This window comes from Pygoscelis adeliae, unplaced genomic scaffold, assembly GCF_000699105.1.
Source record: "Pygoscelis adeliae isolate BGI_AS28 unplaced genomic scaffold, ASM69910v1 Scaffold311, whole genome shotgun sequence".
Classification (NCBI taxonomy): Eukaryota; Metazoa; Chordata; class Aves; order Sphenisciformes; family Spheniscidae; genus Pygoscelis; species Pygoscelis adeliae.
Genome location: NW_008824118.1, coordinates 1,023,014 through 1,038,939, shown reverse-complemented (window position 1 = coordinate 1,038,939; position 15,926 = coordinate 1,023,014). Strand labels below are relative to the sequence as shown.

At 44.5% G+C, this 15,926-nt stretch overlaps 1 protein-coding gene across 1 annotated transcript in view; it reads right to left on the bottom strand.

The window, feature by feature from the left end:
* LOC103925584 (PH and SEC7 domain-containing protein 3-like) overlaps positions 1 to 15,926 on the bottom strand; it is a 76,924-nt gene that overhangs the window by 21,107 nt on the left and 39,891 nt on the right. Inside the window, exon 8 of the mRNA XM_009334314.1 lies at positions 7,937 to 7,980. Coding sequence (XP_009332589.1) covers positions 7,937 to 7,980 — 44 coding nt within the window. The remainder of the gene's footprint in view (positions 1 to 7,936; positions 7,981 to 15,926) is intronic.

Sequence of the window (15,926 nt, the reverse complement as noted above, 5' to 3'; positions counted from 1 at the left end):
GAATATCTCTGCTGAAATGGTCTTCTGGGGAATAACTTAGTCTGAGGAGATACAAGGATAATAGACTGGTTTGACAACAAGGAAACCAAATCCTGAGATACAGAGGCTATATTAGTGAACTCAGCAGTGCCAGGGAATGCTCCCAGGCATTTGACTTTGATCACCTCATATTACTTTGTGCTTGGCATGGTCTTAGCCCAGCACACTCCCAAACAATTTCCAGACACCGTTTAGGAATCAGCACAGCCAAGGACCACCCCAACAGGCAGTATAGAGACAAGCACCTTCTTTTGGAGGGTAAGACTTTTCAACAGTATGGCTACAGATGCTACACATCAACATTCGGCCTGAGAATCACACAAAGTTGCCAGACATTTAATTTCGTTGTAGAGATACAGCCAAGGTGGTGCACCATACCATCACGGTGTTGTCTTGCAAGGTCTCCTGATAAAGAGGAACAAAACTTTTACCTGAAGACCTGATTCCTGCAAGGGAGAGCAGTCCTTGCATCTTTCAGCCTATTGATATGTGTTTTCCCACTGCAGAACAGACAGATCTGCAAAAAACTTTTTGTTGGTCAAAACAATAAGGATTTCTTCATGCATGATTTGGTTGAAGCCCTCTCCCAATTGAAAAAGTGTAGGAATTTCTGACAATTTTGATTGTCCCCACCTTTCCTGTGTCTACCATACTTACTAGCTGCTGGCAAGTCTGGACCACTGTGTGACAGGCATTTCTTAGATATGTGTCCATTCCAGGAGCAAAGTCAACACAAGTCTGTGGTACCTAATCCAGACTAAAATCTCTCCTAGGGCACAAGCACTCGGGCTGATTTGTCACACAGAAGTGCCTTGTGAATTCTGGGATCTCAGCCAAGGACACAGTGGATTTCTCCTTGTCAGCAGAGACCTCATGCAGTAAATGGCTTAGAATTTTTTTTGAATAAGCTATCTCCTTTGGAGCTATGGGAGCAAATTATCTTATACTGATCAACTGTCCTGTGGGAATGTACCAGTGCCCTTATCCAAGCAGCCACAGGTGTTGTGATGAGCAATCCTGGGGATCCTGGACACCACTAGCGCTAGGGGCAATGCTCTCAAACTCAGCATCTCTGGGGCACCTATTAAACAGGAATTCTTCAAAAGACAAATGCAGACATGGCAGACAAGGACAAAATGGCATTTGCTGTCATGACTACTGGTAGCACTGAACAAACCTTTAATTGGTCCTTTAATCTGTCATTGAAAATGGGATATCCTTGAGACTCAGAAGCCTCAGGCACTTGTGAGAGCTGAGTGCTTGTCGTGGTTTAACCTCAGTTGGCAACTGAGCACCACGCAGCCGCTCGCCCACTCCCCCCCCAGTGGGACGGGGGAGAGAATCGGAAGGGCAAAAGCGAGAAAACTCGTGGGTTGAGATAAAAACAGTTTAATAGGTAAAGCAAAAGCCGCGCACACAAGCAAAGCAAACCAAGGAATTCATTCACTCCTTCCCATGGGCAGGCAGGTGTTCAGCCATCCCCAAGAAAGCAGGGCTCCCCCACACGTAACGGTTACTCGGGAAGACAAACACCGTCACTCCAAACATCCCCCCCCTTCCTTCTTCTTCCCCCAGCTTTATATGCTGAGCATGACGTCACATGGTATGGAATATCCCTTTGGCCAGTTTGGGTCAGCTGTCCTGGCTGTGCCCCCTCCCAGCTTCTTGTGCCCCTCCAGCCTTCTCAGTCGGTAGAGCATGGGAAGCTGGAAAGTCCTTGACTAGTGTAAACACTACCCAGCAACAACCAAAACACCAGTGTGCTATCAACACCGTTCTCACCCCAAATCCAAAACACAGCACTGTACCAGTTACCAGGAAGGAAACAATCTCTATCCCTGCCAAAACCAGGACAGTGCTCTGACAAGATGCATGAGGTCTAGATGCATGAGCCAGTCTGTAAGATGCAACAAAAGGAACCAGAGAGACAAGGGAGACTCATTACAGAGAACAAGAAATGGATGAACAGCTGAGAAAAAAAGAACTAAAAGGAGACTCCATCTCCCTCTGATCTTGAATATGAAACACCACTAGAAATAAAACCAGGGGATCTGGGACCCACTTCTTCAAATACTTCATGTTGCTTCAGTGGTCAAGCACAAGAAGAAAGCAGGACAATTGGGAGGAGTTTCAAAGTAGCAAAACAGTTCAGGTATTAGCCTTTGCTTACATACCCTCCAAAGTTGGCTGAATAGATAGGTCCTGGATAGGCTTTATCAAGGATGTAACAATTTGAGCTTACTCCTCACCAGCCTTTAGGGTACGGTTGCAAGAAGGAAAAGCTGCAGAAAATTCACCTGGCCTCTGGACACATACACCTGAAAACTGATCTTTGTTTGAAACCCTAGCCTGTGAGGGGTGCAACTACTTCCCTATCTTCAGATGGCTCTCTCAGATGATACAAGTCCTCTAACATCCCCAGCGTGAAGGCCTCCAGTGATGCAGAGGTAAGAGTCAGTGGGTAGTGTCTCTGTGCAGGTATGTTCAGAGTCACGGATCTAGTGTCACACAGGCAGAGCTCAGGTCCTTGTCAGGGGCAGGCTCGGTGCCTCTCCTTTCCATTTGGTACAGGAAATAGCACAATCCTTGTGCCTTTGGGGAAAAAAACCCACATTGGTTCCAACACACAGTTCAGTAGCAAAACATCATCACGAGGGTCCACTTCGGTTTGCAGAAGTCTTAAGAGATTTTCTGATTTGATCAGCAGAGGGAGATCATTCCTGGCTCTGGGTCTGGAAGCGATTCCTCTGGTGACCCCTCTCCGACGACTGAAAGGGGCTGATGACTGTGAACCCTCTTGTAGGGCCCACTTTCCATCCACAGAAACTGGGACCTACTAGAGTCTCTGCTCTGCAGTGTACTGGTGACAAGAAAAGGCTACCACCTGTAGAAGTTCTCCAAGACTGCTTACAGCACGTGATATTTGCAATGTTTCCCAAAACAAAGGAGCTTCAGTTCCACCTCCCTTAGCTTGTCTCTTTGGAAAAGGACCTGCAGACAGAGCAGTAACCAGGGCACCGGCTGCCCATGTGAAGCAGCACACCAAAGCCAAGTGATAGAGCAAGCAGATTCTGAAGACACAGCATTGAGACAGCAGTGTTTTACTTTCCAAATGCACGATCACTGACAACCAGAAGGAGTTTGCCTCTTATTCTTACACACGTAGATTTGAAACACATGCAAAAATGCAGATGTTGCCATTTTGGTGAAGAAATATATTTTTGCTTCTCCCCAAAAAGACCCTATACAAGAAAGTCCCATTTTTGTCTTCTGGGAGAAAACCACCATCTGGTTCTCTCAGTAACAAAAACATTTCTGTATGCTCTACGGTCTGATTTGAGGCTCTGCCTTGGAAAACTTTGAAGTCACTAAGCTGGAAAGACAGGGTCAAGCCCTTCATTTTCAAAAGTCTGCTTCGTCTCATTTGTTCAAATAGAAAACTTACATGACATGGCAAAAGGCTGGGTTTATCCATTTAAAAATTGGCATTTAAAGAAAATATTCAGGTTTGTAACATACAATTATATGAATCTGTGGAACTGATAGCAACTGTATTAGGAAATTGACTTGAGAAACCAGTGGAGAGAAGTTTTCGCATCTTTCCCAAAGGGAGGAGAGAAGAAAGGAGAGCCAGGTGATTATCACCTGACCTCTCTCTAAAACCAATCATGAAGTTGCAAACAGGAAACATCCTAGAACTTGGGAGACAGAGTTATTATAATGGGGAGCGATTTGTGGGTTTGACCGAGAAAAAAGTGAGCTTCAGCATGGACGCCTTTATAACCGCCCCGGTCTCAGCGTCACGGATTGCCATGAAACACAGAAAGGATTTGGCAGTGCCCCTTTCCCACCATCACTGTCTCAAAGACCTATTTTGTTTTGGCTGGAAGGAGAGGATTTTTCAATGCAGTCTACAAAAACAAAAAAGAATATACTGTGTCCATATCTAAACTTCTCTGGAAAGAAAACTGTATCATCAACTAGTCAAAAAACAAGTGATTCTCCTGAAAACTACACTGACTTGCTGAGGGAAAGCTTTCAGGATACAACTGGCTCAAATGCAGCCATTTGTTCTTTCCAATTTTGTAAGCAGCATTTTGGGATTTCATATGTTAATTCTAGATCACTATTCTGCCTATTTTAAGATGATGATTTTATTCTTCCTATCACCTTCAATTCCATAATATTACAAACAATGGAGAACAATAATGTTCACCACCACACTTCCATGTAGACATCACGCAAACAACATATTTAGCTCTGGCACCTTTGAAAACAAATTAATCTTTCTTCTTCAGCTTAAAGCTGACGATGATTGGTGCAAAAGCCAAAGGATGAGAAACATCCAAAACCTGGGCCATAACATTATAGACAATGGGACTGAAGGAATGTTAAGAGGTCAGCTAATCCATCTCTCTACCTCTGAGGCTGGATCTACTCTTCCTAACCCATTCTGGACAGAACAACTGGTTCACAAAAACCTCCAGTGAAAGCACTTCCATAGCTTGCTCAGGCAAACTTGTGCTCTCGTTTAAAAGGCTTATTGCTAGAAAGCTTTTTTTAATGTTTAACCCAAACTTCCCTTCTTTCAAATTTAAGCCCATCCACAACAGGTGTGAAGAATAATTTACATCCTCCTCCTCTAAGACAGCCTTTACACACTGAAAAAAATACAACCAGGTCCCTCTCCTCAGTGCTCCCTTTTCCACCTAAACAAACCCAACTCTTAATCTCACTGCTCATGTTCACAGGATCTTGAATTCATTTCATCTTAAGGGTGAAGAACAGGGTTTGTCAGGGTTGAAGAACAAGGGTTTACCATTCGAGTATGAAAAAATCTCATTGAAATATCAAGTCCCTCAGGGAAATTTAAGCAGCATGAGAAATTACGACACAATTATTGGGGCTACATGCACTCCTGGGGTGGTTCCAGCGACCTCAGCACACTGAAAACAGGATGCATTTGACTAACTGGATGAAACAGCATGTGGCTTCACTGCAGTCAGTAGGAACTTCTGCCAATTACTTCAGTGAGGTCCGATCACTACTTAGTGCTTCACTTGCTGTTCCAACAAATGAACCGCAGTCCAACAGACAGGAGAGATCTAGAACTGTAAGCAGTAGAGAGGAAATATGGAATGGGACAAAAGACAGAATAATCATATTTCTGATGGTTAGTTTTCCCATACTGCTTTTCTCTTTTCTCCCAGGATGCTGAACAACAAGGTAGGCAAGAAGAAATGGCAAGCAAAGTAAATGGCATGCCAAGTAAATGGCAGAATGTTTTCTGGTGGTTCTATTGTGAAAAGTAACCAAAAAATTTGGGCGCTGCAGTGCGGAGTAGGAGTGTGCATTCAGGATCCCACATTTACCAGTTCAGGGTAAATTCGAGGTCAGATCTGTTTATTTTACAGATCATGGTATGTAATTAGCTTTTAACCTTTTGGAGAACTTGAACCTGGAACTACTGCAGAAAAAGAACTGTAATGCAAGTCTCTCTTCCAGAGCTGTACTCGCGCTTCCCTGTTCATAAAGGATAAACGAATACTCCTACTGTAAGTCTCTGGAGCACATCTGCTGATTAAGGCGCCACTTCTCTTGGCTACAAAATTGGAATCAATGGTAGCCTTTTCTTTCTGTGGGCTTTAGATCAGACTGTAATTCTACTGGAAATGAACAGCAAACCATTTAGGATGATGACACACCTAGATTGCAGCTAATAAGATAAGGATCATGTAGCAGTCTTCCCCCATCTTACGTGCTGCTGTTACCCTCTCCTGCCTATGGACTTACTGACAGTCATTAATCCACCAAATAATGTACTGCCAGAGAAGCTCTTAAGCTGTTGCTTAGCTCATGAGAGAGAGTCTTAGATCCTCAAAGGGATTCTGGCTGGAGGAAAGGGATTCCTTCAACATGCCAGCATCACGAGGGAGCTTATTCTGGGTTTTGCAGCCCTATTTCCACCTTTGCCTTACCTCCCTCCCACTTCTTCCCCTGCCAACTGCATCAGGGAAGCAAAGGGATACTCTCTGGAAAGGAGAGAGGCTCTTCCTCAGTCCCATCACAGCAAAACTGACCATGTCCCCTTCCTATCCATCTTTCTCTGCAGACCACCACAGCAGAGCAAGAGTGATGTGCCTCCTCCCTCTAGGTCAGGCAGTGCTGGGGCTCCTTGGGGCAATTACTTTACACCAACCACAGATCTCTGTAAAAGTGAGGAGAGACATCCTCACGCTCCCTCTTCCAGCCAGCACTCTCAGCCCTAAAGGCACAACCTCTTTGACTATGCCCAGAATGAGCTTTTTTTCATAGCCTGGAAAGTAATTGTCACATCAACCCCACCTATCTGTCTGAGTTTCAGATTGGAATGGACAATTGGCCACTTTGAGCATTCTGCTGGGAGAAAGTGGCTTTACGCCCACATCCCAAAGCCTTATTTAAGGAGGATTCTGATTTCTCCCTTTCCCAGCCTGCTTGCAATTTTTCCCCAAATAATTCATTAGCAAGGGATATGGACTGGACTGTGTAAATGCTGAAGCAGTTACTACTTATACAGGAGCAAACTACTCATAAAGCACCTTGACTGAAGCTCATGGGAGCAGAGCCAGGCATGAGCCAGTTCCCACCTGGAGGCTGCCCAAGTGTATTAGACACGGTATGATCTCTTGCCAAGAACTGGAGGAAAATTCTGCCATCGAGAAAGTCACATAATGGATTCTGCTGGGTCTAAAGTACCTGTGAGAGAGTGTCTTGCAAACAGCTCTGCTGTTGTGACATGTAAGATTCCCACAGTGTATTCCAGGTCCAAGACATGGTCTTGGAAAACGTCTCCCACCATGCTTCTTATGACACTCATCAGAGATGGCACTTCTTGGTGATTCCTCTTACCAGCACACCTTCCTCACTACTCTGACAGCATCTAACACTTCTGAACAGGGGCTGCAATCAAAGTTGGGACCAGCAGGCCTTGCAAGTGAGGATGCACACCCTGACAAGAAATTAATTTGCAGATGATGAACTTAAAACAAGGCAGATCAGAAGCCAATGGGCCTGCAAGACCTATGGCAGTTGTTAGGACTTCTAGCACAAAAGGTGCAGGAGCATGCATCCCAGACATACATTGTTCTCAAGAAGGTGAGATTTCAGATATGTAAATCCACGCAGGTAAACATCTTGTACAGCCAAAATAGATAAAAGACATCATTCTTTTATTTTACACTGAAATCCACTGTTCTGCAAGTAGCAAAATCTAAAGCAGACCTTTCTACTCTGCTGGCATACCTAGACCACATAAAACCTAAGCACAGAGGAATGTCAATTTAACACAATCAGAAATTGAAGCTCTTTCTTGTCTGCAGTATTCCCATAGTTAAGAAGTGTTAGCCTGTCGAAAGCACCTGAACTACAGGGGATATCAGACTTTGTCCAATTTATCATCTTTCATATTATGTTGTTGTCAAGTTATCCATAGTTAATCAGGAGACAAACCAAGACAATAAACCAACAGCAGGAAACTCAATCCAAGATGTGTGTTTCTATTCAGTGGTTCTGACACAATGTACTGAAAGATAAAGGGAGAAGTCAACTTCTGTTTTATTTATGCAGTCATAGAACAATGGAGGATTTAATTTCTCTCTTTTCAGGCTGAAGTTTCCTACTAAATGAAACATCCTTTTTCCTTACAAATGCAGTTGGCTCCTACCAACAACTCCCCTTGCTGGAGAAACAGATGAGGCAGTATTGCCAGGTCATTCATTAACAGAAAAGCAAGCTCATTATGTACACTGGCTATCTTCTAAAAGCTTTGGAGCCCACTCAGATGGTGACACACGATGTATAAACAGATTACTACACAGGTACTATTTTTAAGCTAATTTCTATGCAGTATACTTACACTGCCCACTCCAGCTTCTCATTCTTGATTGAATTGTAGAGGGCCTGCAAAGGGAGAGAAATGAGACTGGATTATTGTTTGACCCCTGCTACACAAAAATTAATATGCTGAGGAAAACTACCTAACTAATACCAGCAAGCAAGCTGTCTCTGATCAAGGCAGTACCGTATCTGTTCATGGTAACGCAAAAGTCTTGAGCAGAAATCTCATCTAAGCTAAAAATACCAGAATGCAGGGTTTGAGACTACAGTCATTTTCTCAAGCAGGATTTTGGGTTTTGTGGTTTGTTTGTTTGTTTGTTTTTTTAAATAACCCTGTTACGTTTGCAAAAGCCATGAGACTACAGCCTTGAAATCCAAGGTGCAATTTAGTTCCTGATAGTCAGTGAGACTTTTTTTGTCACTGACTTTAATGGGGCCAAGATTTCATCATATGGGCTTACCTGTAAAACTATGCCAGAATAGCTATCCAAAGCCCCTGAGCCCCACAGACACCTGAATGCTTCCCCAGTCACACACCCAAACATAAACATGTTCTGTTTCTAAGTGCAAAACAGAAAATTAATAATATGCAGCCTTCATACTTGAAGATCAATGTCTTGGACTGCTGCCTGCTAACATTGTTACTCTTTCAATTCTTAGGAAAGATGACAGTAGGTTCGACACCAAAGGTCACAATTCTGTTGTTGATACCAGCCTGTGAAGAAAAGGATCTGGAGGCTGACTTAAGCCTGGGTGGATATCAGACAGTTGGGATGGATTTCTTTTGAGAGGGAGTAGGTACATCACTTGGATAAGTGTGTCTGGTTTCAGCCCTCCAGTAGCTGATGCATACAATGGATAAATGCCTGCTATTACTACAAGCTAATGGAGTTCTTCAAATAGGCCACTTGACTCAAGTGAAGTATTTTGGTATGGAATGTCCCTGATTCTCACACTTATAATCCACATTTGTAATTTACCTTATATACATAGCTAGATTTACTCCCTCTGGCACATAACTCCTACACAGCCTCAAAATATGTTAACGTGTAGAAGAACTGTTGATGCACATGATTACCAAAAAGTAGCACATCAAGTATGAACAAGCCTGAAAAATCACATACTATAATAGCTATGACACACTCAACAGAAACATTAGCATTTAAATAGCCTTAACTCTGACCCAAAACAAATAATTTGGAAAACTGAAGAGTTGAAACTAGTCTTGTGCATATGCCACAGCTAAACTTGCAACGAGAATTCCATGAGCATATCCCACTGCTCATCCTGTGATCCACTGGCTCCTTTCCGAATCTTGCAAGATCTACTTGAAGATCCTTAATATTCAACTCTGTGAAAATCTGGCTCGACTGAACCATAGGCAAGCAGGTCAAACATACTGGTACAATTCGCCTCACGCTGATGCTACACATAAAACAACTTTTAGTCACAGTGTACCATAAAAGTAGGTTTCTCAGAGCAACAGAACAGATATGACCACCAGGAGGAATCATCCCACATCCTACTTACCCTGAGCTAGCAGAGAGAGGTCCCCACTGCTAACAGGGCTTTGCTGTGCTACTCACAGCAACATGATGAAATATTTCCAACTCTGGAGTTTTCACTGCCTATTTCTATTTATCCTATCTTCACCAAACTTGAAGCTCCTGTATAAGGAGCTCTGATCCAAAGGCAAACAGCTAGACAAAGGTGAAGGAAAGGGCATTGCTGGCAGTTTGTAGGCACTTTGCTTAATTTTCAGGTGAGAGCTATCAAGAGATTTTAAGACCACCCTGCAGGAAGAAAGCAAAAGGAAGGGCTAACATTTCTCCTACCATGCAGCCAGCAGTCCAGCAGAATTAGACACACCTCCATTTTTCTGCACAAGCTGATGCTGACAGATTCCTTGGGGTCACCCAGTATTTTCTATTAGAAGCCACTATGTTTCTAATGGTTTGACCAAAGCCCCCCTCTTATTCGTAGACTTGTCTTTTTCTTCCTACTATGATTAAAATATCTTACATTTTGAGCCAGAAAACTACTTCCACATATAAGGCAAAGAGGCTGCATTTTCTTCCCCAGTTACCTCCCCATTTTTTCAGAAGCAGCATTTTTTTTCCCCAGATGGTTGGATGAGCTTTTGAAACATAGCAAAAACCTGCCTTGGGGTATCAGAAATGCCTTTTGCTGCTCTCTGGCCCAAATGCCTACAAGATTGGGTCATGACCTCTGAAAACGAACACCTGCCCTGTGCAGTGCTGCTTTTTATGGGATTTTGCTGCTCAGGAAGTCTCTAGGGATCACTACAGCTGAAAGCAGGACATACAAAAGCAGCACTCCAGATTGGTGCGGGAACAACAAATGCCCCAGGCTTTTGCCTTGTGCAAAGTGACATGTGTTTGTCCCGATCTTTACTAATGAGCCAGACTCCATCTTCCTTCTTTAGGGAGTAACAGACACCAGCCCAGTCATATGGCATATATCCGACGAAGGACACAGTGTCTCCCATAAAGCATCAAATATAGCCTCTCAGAAGTCTCTGCTATTCACAAAAATGAAAAGAGAAAACCCTAGAGAGTATCCGCAGCTTGGGCAGCTGTATACAGGGCATGTTCGGTGTCTGTACCAAGAGTGTTCAGTGAGACCTCAGTGAGCAGACCTCTCAAGGGATGGAGATACATAAGTTTTCATGCCTGCACCCCAACCCACCTCTCTGGCAGACTGCTGCCAGGCTGCGCACTCACCGCCATACTCACCAACCTTTTAGAGCTGCTTTACGTTCCTTCTTCAAAGCAATTTAAGCTTTAACATTTTCCTGATGTCTACTGGGCTCTTGCATGATCTGGAGAAGAAAAATTTCCTCCTCCCATGTTTTGCAACTAGTAGCAGACGTGTACAGCCCAGCACCTGCTCTATCATTTATTTCATGGCTGTTTCCCAAGGCCCTGATTCAGACAGCAGCTCTTTTCAGTAGACATTTTTCTAGAGTATGATTAAATCAAACAAACTTGGAGACAAGCACTAAATTGCAACAAAGCTGATCAGAGATTATGGCGGGGACATGACTTTCACTGTATTTAACTAGCTGCAAGGACAGGTTTTATTAACTCATGTTTTCTCTCTGGGAAATGAAAAAAACCCAAAGCTCTGATTTAAAGCACTCTTACAGTTTGACAACAATCACAGCTTCTTACTTGCTAGCCTGGGAAGTGCTTGGCAAATTTGCTATCTAAGCCAGAAAACTGGAGGCTGGACCACAGCAGGGACTGCCAGAACAAATATTGCACGGGTCTCATCTTTGAAGCTGGACAGATACCACTTGGAAAGGGGAGAGACTTCCTATCTCTTTTGGCACCCAAGGCTACTGTAGGTAGGATCCAAACCCCAAGCTACCGACTACTCAGCAGTATCCAACTTCACTGCTTCAACTCTTAAGCTCTATTACACAGACCGCAAAAACCTACTCCCTACAGCTTTCCCTTTTCTGAGAATTGCTCATCTCTGGGTCCACCACACCTGAGGCCCAGCACTGCTCTGAGCTCCCTGGAGAAACAAATGCAGTTTTGAAGGGAGAATAAAAGAAATTAACTGCTGCATAAAACAGAATAGCAGGCAACATCCTAGTCACCTTCCTTATTTTAACTTCAATGCTGTTTCCTACAGCTCCAATTTGACCCTTAGCAGACTGCAGTATAAAAAAAACCAGTGTGATTTGTTATGTATTCGTGGGATTTGTTTGTATTTGTTCATAAACTGGGCAAGAAACTTACACTTTCTTTTTTAAGTGGAAGCCTGTAACTCTGTAAGAAGCTGCTGAATTCCATCCCCATTTTCCCTTTGGTAAGAAGGTAGGTCAACTAAAAATCCAGATTTTCACAAGCTCGCACCAGTTGGTACTTTTATTCCAATTGGAAAGAGAAGCAAAACTATGCAGGGAGTGCTTCTAAAAACTCCTGTTTATTTTACAAAGCCGCCAAGGAAAAAAAAAAGGTCACTCACCAGCCTCACCTCCCTCAAAACCTTGTCACATGCATGAACTATTGGACCCATTTAAACAGGCTGCCCTTGGCACCTGCCGACCATGCTGTGACTCAGCCTCTGCATGCAGAAGCAGTGAACAAAAGAAAGGCACAACCAGGTGTGCACACAGGCACAAAGGGCTTTTGAGCCCTGCCCTCAAAAGGCAACATAGGGCTGGCTCTTGAAGCAGACTACTGACTTTCTGTACACACTAGCCCATCCAGAAAAGCCTGCCAAGAAGGAAAGGAATACACCGCAGGGATTTCTTATACCTGCTCTGTGCACAAAACAGAAGGAGCCAGAAACGCCTGCCGTGAGCAGGTAAACAGGCAAATCCAAAACCGAGCTCAGAGAGCCAGCAGGATGAGCCAGACTGTCTTCCCAGTTTTTTGTTTCCCAGGCTCTCTGCTCACACCCAGTACCACCCTGATTTCTGGAGTTGTTGTTGGGGGAATGACCATCTGACCATTACAGGAGATACCCTGGCTGGCTTTTGCAGTCCCCAGGACAGGGACTTGTGCTCTCTAACCCAGGCCCCTGCCACCCTCCCCTGCAGCCACTGTCAGAAGGAGCGCTGCCCGGGGACATTTCTTCTTCACCTCCAGCTGGTAGTGGCACAGTTGATCCCAGGCAGCCAAGGAAGCCCCAGTCACACCTCTGGGCAAAGACGTGCTCAGTCTTTGCAGTCAGAAGTGCTCAGTCAGAAGTTCAGCATCTCCTCCAGTCACTCAGCACCAGTCCGTCAGCTCTGCCCCTGGGACCACAGCAGTCAGCCAGCCACCAGCCCCAGCTCCCACCAAATGTGGTTTATTGGAGGGAGGAAAAGCAACAAAAGTAGCAGAACCCTACAAAAATAAAACAGGTTACAGAGGCAACAGATACCGGACATCGCAGGTGTCTGCATGCAGTCCGGATAGTTGTTAATGTGCCCATCCTTTGGACCTGAGAGTGTCTCTGTGTCCTTGTCTTCTGCCAGGTTTGGATGGGGTGCAACACGTTGCTGTATACCACTCCCGCTTTGCTGTTCAGGTAATTACCTGAAGGTTGACCCTCCCCCAGAACTGTTGCTTGCATACAGATCTACAATACTTCACCATCTCCTATTTGCCACCCTCCCCCAAAATCCAGATCTTGAAATTTTCTCCTCTTCTCATGCATGGATCTGTAACACCTGGTGAGGCGAGGATAAGGGCTCTGATCACTGAGCGCCTGTAGCTCAAAGGCAGGCTCAAAGCCCACATGTCCCCAATGTCTCACACGTTTTCCCCCTTCTGACGAGCAAGGATGCCAGAGTAGTACCCCAAGAAGCCCGTGGGTTAGTGCACGGCATGGCATATCTGCTGATATCACTCTCAATTTCAAATTCCACTGGTTTGTACAACAAACGTTCTTCTAACAAGCCGGTATACATTATTCATAAAACAGCACAGAGCTGTTCAGCAGCATATGGAACTGATGAATGTTGTTTTGGTGTGGGTGGAGATAGGGTTGATAGGAATGTTTTAGGGGGAAGGAAAGGAGATCATTTCACCCAGGGAATTTCAAGTGCGTCACCAACTGGAGGAGAACATTTCTAAGAGAAACTCCTCTGTTAAAAATCTGGTTTGTATGGAGAAGGGCGGGGGGAGGGGGAGAAAGAAAAAAGGAAGGAAAGATTGTGCCAGATATATCATCATAAAACAGAAAAGGATGGTTAGCTGGTGCTCCTGAGAGCCGAGAAATTAACGCCACACAAGAAATGCATCCTCTGTAAAATTGATACATGGGGGTTGCTAGAAAAGATTTGTTCTGTACTTGCTGGAGTGTTTCATCAGTGTGACTGGTAAAGGCAGCATACTGAATTATTATGGGTGAACAGAGAAAAGGCTAGAGAAGTGTTTCTTGACAGCGGAGCACCTACACAGCCTATTTCAGAAATTGTTTTATTGGCCCTGTGCATTTGCAGGCAGGACAGGCACAGGCACTCTGCAATTCAGCCCATGGCTGTGGGAAAACAGAGTCTGTCGGGAGGAGAGACTGCTGAGCATGCGGGGGTCACACGGACGATCCTAAGGTCCTCTGACTTGCATGCAGCCTGGGTTTCAGCCTACTCTCCCAAGAACAACAGTACATCAATTCACAGTATCCTTTTCGCAGGTTCTCCTGCTGGCCTGAGGCTGTGATACCTCCCTATAATACACACCTGGGATGCATCACCTTAGTGGAGCCTGTATACTTACAGGTGCATGTGTGTATATACACGTGCACAGAAGCACTACCTGATGTTTTTCAAGATGATGGGTCCTTGGGCTACCTAGCTTCTTCAACGCTGGCAGCAGGCAGACCTCATATGCAGGCATCATGTTGGTGCCTTGTTCATATTGGCTAGAGCATGAGGATATATAATACTCTCTAGCTCAGCAAAATAGGCTGAGTCACGTAAGTGCAAAGTATCAGAGAAGTATGTTTCTGAGGCACAAATGGGTTAAATCTGTCTCCCGCCCTAAGTCAGCTGAAGCAGTCACAGAAACAGGTCTTGAGCATTGTAATTGCTTTGTATGGGGAGCAGATAAAATACAAGGCAGTCCAGACACAAAGGGGGAAACACACCCACAGAAATATGGAAGAGGACAATCTACAAATCAAGCCCTGCTTGAGACCAAGGGGATCTACACGGCACCACTGTCCAGAAAGCCCAGCCTAGAACTGAAGCCACTTTGTGAGAGGTGATGTACAAGCACATACACAGACTTACACTGATAAAAAGACCTCCTTTGCAACACTACACATTAGCAACAACTTCCAGGTCTCTTCCACCAACACAACAGCAGAGCTAAAGCTCAGATATAAATCAGTTCTCTAAATCAGTGACATCTTAGCAAAATAGACAGGCAGACAAAGAACAGAAGGGGGAATGGACATATGGGAAGAACAGGGCTGCCCAAAATCACAAGACCAATCAGTGGCAGAGCCGCTTGTCATCTTGTCAACTGGGCAGGCATCACTGATGGGCACATAGGGATCTTCTCAGCCCTCTGTAACACAGCTTTTACAGGTCTTAGATGCTCCACAGACACAAATACCTTTGTATGAAATAAGAAAACAGCACTACAAACAAAAACAAAGCTGCAGTATGCTTCCCAACTTACTGAGCTAGGCAGGAGAAGTGGGCATCTCTCCCACAACAACTTACAGCACTGAGGAGGCAGAAATGTGAATCCCACAGAGGGATGAACACAGAACGTTCGTTACTGCAATAGCTAACTAACTGTGTCAGACACCATCCCTGGGAGAAAGTCCCTGCCCTGAGGACATTACACCATGCATACATAGTGGACATGAAGCCTGGTAAAGGGAACAGAGGTACAGAGATTAAGTGATTCACCCAATGTCAAAAGACACACATTTCTGCCATATGCAGAGACTTTTCGTACATAAATCCTCCCACTGAATACTGTGCAATTATTCCCACGCCTAGGGTGAAAGTGATCACAACAGCAGGGTCCCAGAGCACCTGCAAGATGTAGCCTTTACTTTGGCATTTGCTGGAGTAGCAGATACTGCATCAGCAACAGACCAAGAACGATGGCCATGCTATTTCTCTGCCACAACCTTAGCAGTACACTATTTCTTAGTTATGATCAATAAGGCCCTCAAAACACAGGTTCCTGAAATGGACTGAATAAAATACTTTATTTCTATTTGCATTACTCCGTGATTAAAGCTCTGCAGCTGAGGCTCTGAAATACCATACAACCTGTAAGCCGGCAGAGAGTGATTTGCTAGGAACTACTGTGCAGCACTGGGATCTTTTCACCATAGCAGAGGAGGTTTCTTTCAGGACAGATAAAAGATTTAGGGAAGGGACAGTACAGGAAGATCCACACATGTGCCTGCTTGTGTCCATGTGCATGCGAACAAGACATAGTTAAATGCCTCTGGCTGATGCTCTGAAATATTTCAGCCTCATTCAACACACCTTTGCAAATGGTTATATCTTCTAATCCCAA